The sequence below is a fragment of the Lactuca serriola genome, chromosome 2, assembly GCF_051521515.1.
Source record: "Lactuca serriola cultivar US96UC23 chromosome 2, Lser_US96UC23_V15, whole genome shotgun sequence".
Taxonomy (NCBI): domain Eukaryota; kingdom Viridiplantae; phylum Streptophyta; class Magnoliopsida; order Asterales; family Asteraceae; genus Lactuca; species Lactuca serriola.
Window position 1 is genome coordinate 186,278,639 of NC_136409.1, and position 14,430 is coordinate 186,293,068.

The 14,430-nt window shown below is 35.5% G+C and overlaps 1 protein-coding gene and 1 pseudogene across 3 annotated transcripts; both read right to left on the reverse strand.

Moving 5' to 3' along the window:
* Positions 1-3,546: 3,546 nt before the first annotated feature.
* On the reverse strand, positions 3,547-5,135 carry LOC145087733 (UDP-glycosyltransferase 90A1 pseudogene; annotated as a pseudogene).
* Positions 5,136-7,700: 2,565 nt separating this feature from the next.
* On the reverse strand, positions 7,701-10,019 carry LOC145090647 (uncharacterized). Of its 3 annotated transcripts, none has more exons than XM_079028777.1 (7): positions 9,849-10,019; positions 9,670-9,742; positions 8,945-9,115; positions 8,738-8,844; positions 8,530-8,662; positions 8,250-8,444; positions 7,701-8,173 (listed from the first exon to the last, which is right to left on the reverse strand). In XM_079028777.1, exons 2-7 carry the CDS (start codon positions 9,682-9,684, stop codon positions 7,913-7,915), a joined length of 882 nt encoding a protein of 293 aa, XP_078884903.1. In that variant the 5' UTR covers positions 9,685-9,742; positions 9,849-10,019; the 3' UTR covers positions 7,701-7,912. The 3 variants fall into 3 exon arrangements, with proteins under 3 accessions (XP_078884903.1, XP_078884902.1, XP_078884904.1); XM_079028776.1 differs by having other exon boundaries at positions 9,670-9,778; XM_079028778.1 differs by lacking the exon at positions 8,945-9,115 and having other exon boundaries at positions 9,670-9,778; positions 9,849-10,018.
* Between the last annotated feature and the right edge of the window lie 4,411 nt (positions 10,020-14,430).

A 14,430-nucleotide genomic window follows, 5' to 3' on the forward strand; every position in this document is an offset into this window, starting at 1 on the left:
TGGGATACAACATATAACACTATCAATTGTACCTTGAGTATAAATAACAACAAAGAAGTAGATATAACATTTTATTTATAAGATTTTGTATAGAAAGCCTTCATACCTATCTTATTAAATGTTTATGGATTTAAAGTCTATGTTGGACTAAAGATTTTAAACACAAAATCTACTAGATACATATTTGTATAATATTCTAATTGTGGCTTAGATTATTATATACAAACCCACCAAGAATAATTTTTCTTATTCCCTTGATAGTTGAGTTAGTATAAAGCAAGCTTCTAATGACAAAGCAAGTGGGAAGTACATAGAACTTGAAGCAGCTCAAGAACCATAACCTGATGTAGTTAGAGTTGGTACTAGTTTTTTAACAAGGATTGTTAAACTTGAATAATCGTTATTCACAAACACAAATTGTTCGCATTAGTGGTAGAAAACATCTATGACTTGAGAAATGTGGAATCTCTCATTGATGAGATTTTATTGATGGTTTCTAGCAAATTCATCAAATACCAAGATGCTATGTCAGATATCGACTATGATTAATGACTTAGAGTCGTGAACATGAGATGTAATACATGTATGATAATAAAGTATGGTCTTGATTCAACTTCCTCTCTATAGCAAGGCTAGAAAGAGTAAGTAATTCTTCTAGAAAGAATACATTACATGGATGATCATACACATTTAAAGCAATACTTGTTATAAAAGGATTTTCTCGTACTCATGTCATTGAATATGGTCTTTATCATACTCATGACATTGACTATGATCAAACATTTTTCACAAGTAGCTATGATTAGATCAACAATGATATTGTTTACTATAAATTCATATTATTAATATGAAATATAGAGAATAGATTTCAAGAAAGACCGTTCTTCTTAATAGACATCTACTAGAAGATATCCATATAGATTAGCTAGGAGATTTTCTTAATCCATGTTATCCTAACAAAATGGTAGAGTTTAAGATCCACTTGTGGATAAAAAGAAAATATCTCAATGTTACAATCTTCATTTTAATGTAAAACCACAAGGTATGCTTTTAAATTAAAATGAATAGAACATGTGTGTTTACTAAGAACTAGTGAGAACATAGTGACATTCCTAATCTTTTATGAATGAGACATACTTAATCATGAGAAATTGCATTCTGACCATGCCCAGGGTTTTCACCTTGGCTCGAAATGTGTTTCTAAAATGAAAGACTTTGGAAGGACAATATACATTCTTGCAATGCAAAATCTATAAAGATAGATGAAATGAATGTTAAAATTTTAATATCCTTTTTGCATATAATAACAACATCTTGAAAGAGAACAATATAGAAGATTCCTTTAGAGGAACCTTTACATTGTCACATGTCGCTGATTTTGAGTCAGCCTCAAAAGGACCTAGCTCATAGATTCGAACTAGCTAAAATGATTTATATTCAATTTTCTTGGCAAATGAATCCATCATTTATGTCATATTATGCATAAGACTTGGTGTATGATCATGCTATGAGCATATCATAATATATCAATTGAATACATAGTTAAGCCACCAGATGACTATAGGAACATTCTAAGAGTGCTTTAGAAGGACTAAGAGAATGTATATGAGACATATAGTTTAAAATAAAAATATTTATGTAAAGAGCTACATAAGATTCCGATTCTAAACAAATGTATATAATTATGAATTATAATTGGATTATGACTTCATTGAGGGATGAAGAGTAAGTTTAGTTGGAATGAGGTCCAACCAAAACAAAATGACACAATACACTACAAAATAAGAGTACATTATTCTAGAAGTTTAAATCTAATATGATTGGATGAATAAGTTCATTGAAAAACTATGTTGATCTCTGCCATTCAAGGATCACATAAAAAGCTTTGTGACTTCGAGAGTATACTTAATCGAGCTAATAGACTCTATGTCATGAAAGAACACCAATCATATACTCTAAGGAAGGCCATGACGTTGTGGTGGGACCTATCACGTTTGTTTTATCTGGACGTGCCCACGACGTAGTGGCATGTATGCCACAGCGTGGTAGTAAATTTTTACCAGGACTAGATGGAGTGGCCACGGCATAGCCATGGGTTGGCCGTAAAGTGGGTATCAACTGGGTTGACTTTGACCATTGACTTTTTCACTAGTTTGACTTTGGTCAAACTTAAGTAGAATTGAGCATTTGGCTAAGGATTGATTCGATTTGGCTTTAGGAAGCTTGGGTTGGCAGTTATGTTATTGAAGTGGCGGTTGAGCTTCTGATGAGTAGTTTAGGTGAGTTTGCACACTATACTGTTAGACACTAGGGATTGTATGTGCTTGTAGTCTTTGTGACTTTTGATGTATGTGTTGTATGCATGTGTGCCTGTTTGCTATATATATGTGGGGTGAAATAGACCCGGGGGTGAAATAGACCTGGTAAAGCCTTGTACTGGCATATGAGTTGAAATAGACCCGATGATGAAATAGACCCGGTACAACCTTGTGCTGACATATAAGTTGAAGACTCAGAGGTGAAATAGACCCGATGTTGTAATAGACCAAGTACAGCCTTGTGTTGACATATGAGTTGAAATAGACTTGGGGGTGAAATAGACCGAACACAGCCTTAAGCTGGCATATATGTATGGTATGCTGTATTTTGGGGAACTCACTAAGCTTTGTGCTTACTGTTTTGTGGGTTAAACATTTTCAGGTACTTGCGGTTTTAAAAAGAAGAGTCTGGCTTGATCACATGGCATCCCCTTAAGATTTATTCTGCAATGATTATTTATGATTTACGCTGATGTTTTGAGAATACTTATACTCTAATCGTCTTTTGAGATAATGTACAAATGGTTTTGACTTATTTAAAATAAAAATTTTACTCGGTATTTATGGAATGTTGCAGAAAACAAGACCGGTGATGGGAAATAGATGTTTGAAACCCATAAATCTAGTTCCATGTGAGAGAAGAACATCAATGGTAATGAAACCCATCCGATGAGAATCTACAAAGAAGATGATATCTTAAACAAAATCGATTTCTAGGACTAAATCCACCACCTGATGCAAATCGATTTTCAGAACTAAATCGATAAAGCTAAATTCAAACATTAAACTAAAAATTGGATCTCAAACTGAAATCAAACTCAAAATCGACTCTGAAACTCAACCTCAACCCTCCACAAGGATTTTGATAACTAAATCCACCGCCATCATTGGACACGGATGGCAATGGTCGATGAAGGAACGTCGATGGATGAACCTTGAATGAACATGCTGGCGGGGGAGAAAATATGTAAGAGGGAATAAAGGAAGTGGGAGAAAATGTGTGGCGGTTGTTTAGTTTTTTTTTTAATATTTGGTTTCCATAATAATAAATCAAAAAAATAAAAGAAAAAAAATCAAATAAGGGTAATATAGTCATTTTAGGTCTATGAGTAACCCAATGTGCAACAAAAATATATTGTAAAGACCGTCCGAATTATATATATATATATATATATATATATATATATATATATATATATATATATATATATATATATATATATATATTGTGCAACCATTATGCTAAAAGTGGACCCCTTAGGAATCTATGCCTCTCCATAGCTTGTAGCAGAGGTTGTATCTCCTGACGATCTACGAAAATCGTCTGTTTTGGAGTTTCTCATAGTCTGTAACTCATCTATGAGCTCATTCAGTGTCCGCCAAGATGACCCACCTTCCGCCATTGCTTCCCTTGCAGCCTCACCAATCTTCTTCACCTTTTTCCTTATCTCTTTCCCCTTTTCACCCTCCATTAGCTCCTTCACCATTTTCTTTAACCCTTCTGATGTTACAAACCCTTTCACTGATCCATCACATGTCTCAACCCGTAAACCGATCTTAATCTCCTCCACCACCATTCTTGCATTCAGAGGTTGCTCAGCCATCATTGGCCACGCTAGTATCGGCACCTCTGAACATATGCTCTCCAACACCGAGTTCCAACCACAGTGGCTTACAAACCCTTTTATGCTCTCGTGCTTCAGAATCTCCAGTTGGTCCACCCATTCTCGTACAATCATTCCTCTTTCTCCCACTCTTTCTTGTAGCTCGTCAACAACACGAGTCTCATACTTCCTCACCACCCACAAGAAACTCACTTGGGATTCTTCCAAACCCTTTGATATTGCTTCTAACTGTTTCGATGATATCTCTGCTTGAGAACCGAATGCTACGTATAAAACCGAGCATCCCTTAGCTAGCTTTTGATCTAGCCACTGAATCCATTCTGATTCCGGCTTCCGGTCAACGATTGGCGATGAATCGGTCACAGCCAAGGAGAGGGGACCGACACACCAAGCTTTGGGCATAGATTCGCCATTCAAGTAGTCTAAAAACTGTGGCTCTAGCTCGTAGAAGCTGTTCATTATCTGGCCATAGCTATTCATCATTGCTTTGGTAGCTTCCATTACGAAGTCCTGATGAGGACCCGTGGGATTTCGCTGATTAAAAGGCTCGAAAAAGTCATTCCTGGTGACTTTAATCCACGGGAACCTGGTCACGGTGATTAAGTCATCATCGGTCTCAGGTCCTGACAACAATCGGTTTACAGCCACTACTTGACTTACAGCATTGGAGTAGGCACTCATGCCAAAAAACCAGAGGCGAGGGATCCCAAACTTATTTGCCGATGCAAGAGTCCAACTCAGAAACCCATCAGAAACGATGCAGGTCACATGGGGAATTTTCTCGAGTGCTTGTTCAAAGTGTGGCTGCATAAGCTTGGTTGCAGTGGCAAATTGCGGGAAGCAGGACATAGAAGGGAGCTTATCGGTGCTCTCTATACCTTGAGGTATTCCTTCAACTTGGTTAGGAAATGGCAGATCAACAATGGAGATTGAATCTGATTGTCGGGGGAGAAAGTCGGCGATGAATTGTCGGTTGGCTTTTGTGGTGAAAAGGGTGAGTGTAACGCCGCGGGAGACGAGAAGCTGGGATAGCTGGAGCAACGGGATTGTATGGCCTTTGGACATGAACGGAAACAATGCAAAATGAGGAGGGTTTTGAGTTGAAGTCATCTGTGTGATGGAAGAAGGAGCAGAGAGATCTGCACCTTCTAGACTTTGTAGTTGAAAGGAGTTAACGAGACTTAAGAGAGACGTGCTAGGCTTTTGTCTTAAATAACATGCATCCCTTGTCAATTTATTTTAATGGGATTTAAATGCCAATTTATATAATAATATTTTTTTATTTTTTTAATTGCTTGAGAAAAATGAGTTTTAGAGAATCGTATCATTACGATTTATTATATAAAAGTAAGTATATGATATTGACAACGAGAAATGTTATTATTGCTGATATAACACCTCATAACCTAGTCATAACAAGATGAACACCACCTTCCTTCTTGTTATATCTAGTTGTATTGCTTCTTATTTTGGTCATGACTAGATAAACATGATCTTCTATTCGCTGCACAAATTCTCTCTCTCTATATCTCTCTCCTCTTAACGGATGTTATAACACCATGAACACCATCCCGTCTTCTTGTTACTTCTTGTTATAACACCACTTCAAATTGCTCGTACTATATACTATATGCTATAAACAAAATATTTAATAATATAACAAAAAAGAATCCATAAGAATCTCACTGTGTACCTATTAAACGCTTACCTGTACAACATTTAATATTTTTTTTACATATAGATAAAGTAATGTTTCGTTACTTTATTAATTTATACAATTGAAATGAATTATACAAAGATGACTACCTGATCTTAGAAGATATTAAGAAATAATCTAATTTTTAGGCATTTGTCACCATTAAATCCGAAATAACCATTTCCGATTTTATTATTTAAATATATAATGTGTATTTTTTTTTCTAACATGCACAAACTACTTGTTAAAATCTCCCACTAATTTTTTTCGGAATGTCTTGTATTAACCGCTTTTCATTAAGATATTCATTTTATGCCATTGTGTGGTATTTATTTCACATTTGTTTTTTTTGTTTTTTTTGTTAGATTCAGTAATTAATTAAATAGTTTCTTGAAATTCCGGCATCGGCTTTTAAATTTTGAAATAGTTTTTTTTTTTTACTAAATGTATCTTTTTGTAATAAAATATAATTTTCATATAACATAAAATTAGTGATTCATTCCAAATATGATTATTAATTTCCGTAAATATTAAAATCATTAGCCATTTGTTTTATTCTTAATAGTCATTTTCTTAGATATCCCAAAGTTTTGTCAAGTATGTGCCTAAAATAAAAGAAATAGTTGGCTAAAAAAAACATCTCATTTTACCATTTAGACACCCTAATTATTAGTGAATCATTTTAAATTTTCTAGAAGATGTTTCTAAAAATCGTGATTATTAATGATCGGTGTATGACAAATAAACATGTTTTCGTATATTAAAAAAAAATGTCTGCCAATGACAAGGTCTTCGAGTGGGCCAACGGTAAACAAGTCAATGCGGTGGCTTCCAATCCTTTAATCCACAATTCTGAAAAAAAAATGCCTAGCAATGACAGGTCGTGTTATGCATTTAATATTTTTGTTGTATTTTAAAAACGACGGATATAAACAAGTTTGTGTTGGGATAAAAGGGTGTGGGTAACTCTCAGTCTCTCATCGTTGTTTTACTGTTTATTGCTTATACTGAATGTTAAAAGATGTTAAAGAGCATTCTTCTTCAGTAGAACAACGCCAAAAATTTCAATTTAAGAAATTAAATCTAGCTCTATGCTTGAACCATTTGTATGATATCTGTAAGTTTTCATCAAAAACACATGTTCTTCTTGAAACCTAATAGATTGAACCACTTCTGTTGGGTTTAAACTTGATAAACACTTTGCTTTCAACTATAGCAAGAACCGAAAATAAGAAAGGAAAAATAACCAGAGAAAATTACTGCTTAAATCTTATTGAAAACAGGAAAACCGTTACATCTATTTATGCCAGACTAAATAAAATCCTAATCCCACACTAATAGAATCTTTGTGTAATACAACTACTAGAAGTAAACATTACCAAATAGTAAAATAAGGAAACTTTCCTAAATTACACTTACTCCTAAAATTCTAATTATCCTAACAACTTACCCATGAGAGTCTAAATAGGAAATCAGTGTGAGATTTTATCATTCTCCTTGATCACAAAATGAATATACACACAATATATGTAAAACGACCACAAGCCCCGGATTAAGGGCTAACTAAACAATATTACAACATAGAGTGAGCTTAACACAAAATACAAAATATATAGTCTAAAATGCTCACGCAGTTTGAGCAGGAGTTGAGGAACACTTAAGTTGGACCAGAAATATGTAAATAATCAAGAAGGGAGTCTCATGGTGAAGATGTACGCGTACTGATAGTAAGAGGGGTTATTTTTCATTTTTTTTTTCACCGGCTATCTTACTTTAGAGGCAAAAAGAATATGATTTTCCAAAATCCAAATTAGAAATGTGATGTCCATAGATAGCCCTTGTTATAAAAAAAACAAATAAAATCAGGTCAAACGGCAATCCATATGAAAGAGCTACGAAGATTCAAACTTAAAAAAAAAACATTGTTTTTGAGGTTGTAGCCTATACGGTGACAGTTGTTTTAAAATATTATTAATTTTATCAAAATTAGACATATATCACCATTTCACACAGTTAAGAAGATAAATAGAAAGATTAGAGGATATTTAATTTCTCTTGACATTTGGTAAATACTAGTATTTTATCTACTTCCAATGTTTAGCAAGTACAAGTAATAATACATAATGTACAATCTCGTGAAAGATAACAACCTCAACAATCTACCTACTAAAGAAATGAACTTATGACACCAAATGCCAACAAAACTCTTGTAAAATGTTGGCTGAATCATATGTCAAAAACTCAAAATAAATTAAAATATACAAACTCACAATTCACGAGTCACGACCAGCACTCGTGACACGAAGGACGGCTTGTCCACTTAACTTAGACAGATTTAATTCACAAAATTGTTCCCAAGAATATTGTTGTTCTTCTTCACATGTTGCCAAAAAATAATACTTTTCATATGCAGTATGCAACTCCAAAATGAGAGCACGTGCAGCCTCACGTGACTCAGGTAACTGATCACTCAATTGTGATACCCCTATTTCAATCAGTTTCTCCATCCCATATGCTTTCATTTCCTCCACACCCTTAACAAAACAAAGTAATGCTATTTTCACTTTGAAAAAAAAAAGAAACTAAAAAAAAGTATGTAGATACCCATACCAGTTGTGGGACACTACGCGAGAAGCACATTGACGCTTTTGCCCTTACCCGAGGGTTTCGGTTCTTAAGATAAGGTTGTAGTTTTGGTAAAAGTAGAAAAGCAGAAACAAATGTCGTGAGGGCTATTAATGCCTTTTCAGCAGCCTCACATACAAACCGTTTGTCTTGTGAGGATTTTAAAAGAAGTTGTAAAAGCTGTGAATCCAAACAACAAAACTTCAATTAATTACTTATCAACACTTTTCAAGAAAAAAAAAAGGAAAAAGTACTTGGAAATTACCAACGGGTCTAAAAATTCGATAATTTGGTCACCAAATGCTTTGAAAATGTCGGCGGAAGTCATGATTCCGGTTTTACAAACTGCACTTCTTGGATTCTTGAGGGATTTTACAATTAGGGTAATCACTCTTTCCCTGTTTTTGGGATGAACGAATAATTCATACAATATACATAATAAGTTTATGAGTGTATATATGAATAAGGCTTACAGTATATCTTTTATTGCTTCCTTGTGGTATATGGAGAAACGACGTACATTGTTGAGTGTTTCACAGAGTAAAACCCAATCTTTTGTGTCTAAACCGGTTAAGAGCATCTGAAGAGGGAATGAGGAAAGTATTTAAAGCTTTTATTTAAAAGAGTCACAAACATTATATATTAATAGAAAGAAGGTACTTTACTTATCTAGTATCTACCTTTAGACTCTTGTCAACGTCTTCAAAATCATCCAATTTCTCAGATTCAATGTATTCTATTTCAGCAACCCTACCATTTACCATGTTTGGTGTTTCTTTAGTTTCAAGATTTTCAGATTTAGGTAGTATATTAAGATCTCTGATGGTATTTTCTGACATCATTATACAAAGCTGAAATAAAATGAAAGAGGCCTCATAGTGTAAATAACATTTGGGATTGACATATAACAATATACAAGAACATCATATGCATATGAAAGCTGTGTTCACTGTTCACAGAACTATGATGCATTCATCAATGAGAATTTTTGTCAACCACTGGAAAATTACTGGATCAAAATCTCTTATTTGGATCATAAGTAAGTAGTAACATAACATTTAAATGAATGTAAGGATTAGGGGGTGTTTGGGATTGAATTTGAAAATTGCTTATTGACTTATTAGTTTTTCAAAAATTCAATAAGATTAAAAAGGTGTTTAGGAAATAAAAGAATGCTTTGAAAACAACTTTTTACTACCCTAAAAAGAAGTTTTTAAAAAGGTTCTAACTTTTGAAAAATGCTTATACAAGCATGAATCTTTCCAACTAGAAGAAGAAAAAAAAGGAATCTGCAACAATTCTCCAACAGGAATCCTTAGAATGTTGAACCGGATACATTGATACAATCAAAACTAAGGGAGTTAATGGAAGAAAGGGCAAAATTGAAAAGGGGCATAGGAAAAACCTTAAAATTCACCATTGGTTTTAACGAGATCAACAGAGCTTGAAGTCGACAGATCCAAATGTGAAAACCCTATCTGCATTCAGTAGATAGTACACACACATACCATCCCCTAATAAATGCATGTATAGAGACAGTTAAAAATGGCGATAAACAAAATTAGAAATATAAAATTAGCATACCATGCGCCTGCTGAAGAAAACTTGATGTGAAATGATCGACGCGTGTCGGTGTGTAGTATTTGTTTAGGTGGCAGAAATAGGGTTTTAGGAACCGGCCCTGAAAAAGAAGAAGTCAGACAATGCTGACCTATGCCGGCAGGAGCTAGAAACTTTGGTCACCGCCGACGAATGCGATGCACATGTAGGGTGTCAATTTATGACACGACACAAAACGAAATTGGGACGAAATCAAAATTCGAATTCGTTTTCGTGTCGTGTTCGTGTCAAATATAAAAAACACAATGTCGTGTCGTGTTCGTGTTTACAAATCCATACGAAATTGACACGATTGAGCATGTGTTTGTCGTGTTTTTCGTTTTTATCGTGTTATATATGATTAAATATGAATTAAATAAAATAATAGTTCTATAATATTATCTTTGTCGTGTCGTGTCGTGTTGTCGTTTTTTAATTGGTTCGTTTTCGTGTTAGTGAAATAAAACACGACATCGTGTCGTGTCGTGTTCGTGTTACAAAAAACATTGTTGTGTCGTGTCGTGTCAGACAAAAACACGACACGATGGCACGATTTGACAGGCCTATGTAGATGATGAAGGGAAATTGACTAATCAGTAATTACCTTTTGTTCATTTGTTCATAGTAAATTGATTTATCATGTAATTAACGGTCGTATACGAACATTTCCGTCAAACTTTTGTTGTGCACATGTAAAAAAATAAAATTACCGTCACGAAAAATGAATTACCGTATAATTCAAGTTCCTTGACTTCCTTCTTTATTTATTTTACTTTTTAATTTTGATTTGTTGTTTTTGGAACCGAGAAATAAATTATTATAAAAAAAAACCATCAAAGTCTAACAAGTAGCTAGACAAAGGGGGACAAAACAAGGAAGTTTACAAACAGGAAAACAGTCGGGATCACCGGCCATCCCAAACATATGAGCAATTATCTCTCCTAAACTTCAACCAAGTGAATATAACTTATTTTATACTATCTACCACCATATCATGTGGAATCTTGACTCTCTTAAATATTTTATCACATCTGGCCTTTCAAATCCACCAAAGAGAGTCGTAGCATATACTGATGAGGTTCCTCATTTTCTTAGCGGAGCAACACGATTGAGCAACAAAACTAACAACATCACTAACCTTATTTAATGATGGTTTAGAGGAGTCGCACCAAGAAAGAAGCATGCTCCATATCTCCATTGCGAATGGACATTTTACCAACACATTGTCCGCCGTTTCCACTTCAGTTAAACAATTTCCACATGTATTAGACCCATTGAGCAGCCCCCTCGCTTCGAGCTCCGCCATAACAGGAATGCGCCCAAGATTAGCCCTCCAGACAAAACAATTAACCTTGATTGGAACTTCATTTATCCAATTGATGATACCATTCGATGGTGTTCTCGCCGGTTCATCAGTCCTTCTCCTAAGAACGTCCACATGAAAGGTGTCATTGCTGGAGATTGAACAATTCCAACAGTCGCCCCTGTCTGTTGGTTGGAATGCCCCAAGAAGTAAGGTGAGCGATCTCAGTTCCTACATTTGAGAATCAGCCGAAGGAACAGCAGACCAATCCCAAGAGTATCCAAACGAAGACACTCTATCTTCAACCTTGCATTGTTTGCGCCTCTCCAAACAGTACAACTTCGGGAAAAGATTTTTTAGGGGAGCCGGACCAACCCATTTGTCAAACCAGAACAAAGTGTCGTCACCTTTACCCACCATTTTTGCAAAGATATCATCAATATTAATTTCGCATTTTTGAAGCTCCTTTTTGACCTCAACAATATTATTCCAGACTCCACTGAGAGTTTTTTTTTGGATAGACTGTTATTCGGCTTATTTTTGAGGTTGTGGCATCCCGATATTACCCTTGCCCATAGAGATCTCATATTTACGCTAAGCCTCCACCACCATTTAACAATAAGGGATATGTTTATTGTTGGATTAGTGTCTAATTCTATAACTATTTTGGTATGTACTTGACCCGATTGTGCATGGTCCTTTTGGGTTGCCTTCACACTAGTGACTAGACAGGATGATTGTTGAGGAGAGAGACTGGTTTATTGTTAAGAATAATAAATTGGAGTATAAATATGATTTGTTAACATATTATATGAATAATATATTAATTTGGAGTCGTATTATTAATTAGTATTTAATTAGAAATTAATTAGGAATTAATTTCGGGATTAAAGGAATTAATTAAAAGTACAGGGGCTATTTTTTAATTATTCAATAGTTGAGGCTTTGGGCTATTGGATCATCTTTATTAAGGCTTGAACGAAAATCCTAGAAGGATCTAGGAGTTTTCGTCCAAGGGCTTAAGGAAAGGAGTCCATGGACTTGCTTAGGCCCTAAGCTAAGGGATTAGGGTTTACACCTTGAAACACTAGTTAGCCTTAAGTATAAATAGCACCCTAAGGCACTAAGATTTTGTAACGCCCGCAAATTCGAGCTAGTCAATTTAGAGGAAATAGGGGTCGAAAACGACTTTTCGACAAAAGATTATTTAGAATAAATAATCTTAACCAAGTTATGGAATATGTCTCAAGGTTTCCGTACATATAAAGAACGCCGAAATCCGAGTTATAACGAAGAAGTTATGGTCCGTCGAAGTTTTACGGCAAAACCGGCACAAAATCGGGAAGCGTAAATAGTGAGTTTACGATAGAGTGAGATTTAGCCTTAGCAATCTAAACAAAAGTTGTAGAATATGTTAAACCAAGAGCTTCGATAAAAAGAACGCCCAAATCTGACTTCGTATGAGGAAGTTATGATTTTTCTAAGATTCGGCTTAGCAGTGCACGACCCGAAACTTGAATTTTAGTTCGAGCGGTTTTTGGCTTACGCGACCTAAATGAGAGTTGAAGATATCATTAATAGGAACTCAGCGGTAAAAAGATGGACGAAAACGGAGTGCGTATAAAGGAGTTACGAATTCTTCGCGGTCATTTAGCAGTCTAATCTCCTCCTACTGTTAAATTTAAGATCGGTCAAGAATTAGCCGACAGAGTCTAAATGAAAGTTGTAGATCTTGTTTTTACCTACGCGTGAAAAAAAAGAACGTAAAAAACGGAGCTTGTATGCGATAGTTATGATTTTTCTAAGTCGGGAGGCTGCTGTGAGAAATCGGGTGACGTGGCGCAATCTTGGCCGTTGCTTCCTCCCCAAGGCTAGCCACCAGATGGTGACACCTGGCCTGGAACTCGACGAGTTTGAGGCCAACTCGACAAGTTTTTGGCTTTTCCAGCCTATAAAAAGGGTACCGGGGCATCCTCATTTCTCACACATTCCAACTTCTCTTTCTCTCTCTAGAATCTCTCTCTAAGCCTCCCTAACCCCCTAAAGCCTAGGGTAAACCCCTAGCACCCGAAGGAATCCCCCGAGGCTCCCGTAGCCTCGAGAAAAGAGCCTTTCGGCTCTGGAACGCTGCTCCAGCGAAGCCCGGTTTTGCGAAAAACCCGCTGTAAGTGAGTGTCGTCAAGGGATAATTGTTTTGAGAGTATCGAAGCGCGGTCCGAGTGCTGAGTCACCACCTTTCAAGTGAGTGCATAGTCCCTTTCATCTTACACATAGATATGAAGTATTTTATATAAACTACGTGCTATGTGTGTATATTATCTGGATACTTGTTGTCTATGCTGGATGAACGTTTTATACATGTTTTCAAGGATTTAAACTGTATACGTATTTTATATATACAAATATGTTGGGTATGAGATGGGTAGATGAATGATGAGAGATAGAAGATGATGTGAGTATACATTGGCAGCTATAGACTTAGTGCCTATGGGACGAACACCGGTAGCTATGGACTTAGTACCTGTTAGACGCTGGTAGCTATGGATTTAGTACCTGTTAGGAATTGGTAGCTATGGACTTAGTACCTGTTAGACGCTGGTAGCTATGGATTTAGTACCTGTTAGGAATTGGTAGCTATGGACTTAGTACCTGTTAGACGCTGGTAGATATGGATTTAGTACCTGTTAGGAATTGGTAGCTATGGACTTAGTACCTATTAAACACTGGTAGCTATGGATTTAGTACCCGATGAGTAGGATATAGCAGCTATGGATTTAGTGCTTTACGAACGAACATCGGCAACTATGGATTTAGTGTCAGTCCTATAACCCTGGAAGTAAGGGACTTCGGAATAAACGAATGCAGGATAGATGACTCTTAGGTTAAATCCTTAAGAGTAAAGAAGATAATGGGGATGGGTAATTGGGTGGATTGTTTGATTGTTTAACATAATATTTATATTATCGTGGGTTGAAAACCCTATGTACTCACCAGGTTTCCCAACCTGACCCACTCAGTTTATTTATATCACAGGTGTTGATATGAAGTCACTTGACATTGAGAGATTTAAAGAGATGTAGATCACTAGTGTAAACAAATGTAAGTTCTGTTTATGCTTATGTTTCTGTATTAACGATGACATCCCAAACGTTTTAAAATGAAATAAATACGTTTCTTCGAAAATGTTTTAATAACGTATTTACCATGTTTTTCTGGGAACAAATTCCGCAACATTTTTATAAAATGAAGTACTCTGATTTTTAT

What these genes read in the sequence shown, in the direction of transcription:
- LOC145090647 (XM_079028777.1), bottom strand. An exon ending in ACGTTGACAAGAGTCTAAAG is followed by an intron (nt 8,845 to 8,944) that starts GTAGATACTAGA and finishes TTCCCTCTTCAG; the next exon opens with ATGCTCTTAACCGGTTTAGA. An exon ending in CGCGTAGTGTCCCACAACTG is followed by an intron (nt 8,174 to 8,249) that starts GTATGGGTATCT and finishes TGTTTTGTTAAG; the next exon opens with GGTGTGGAGGAAATGAAAGC.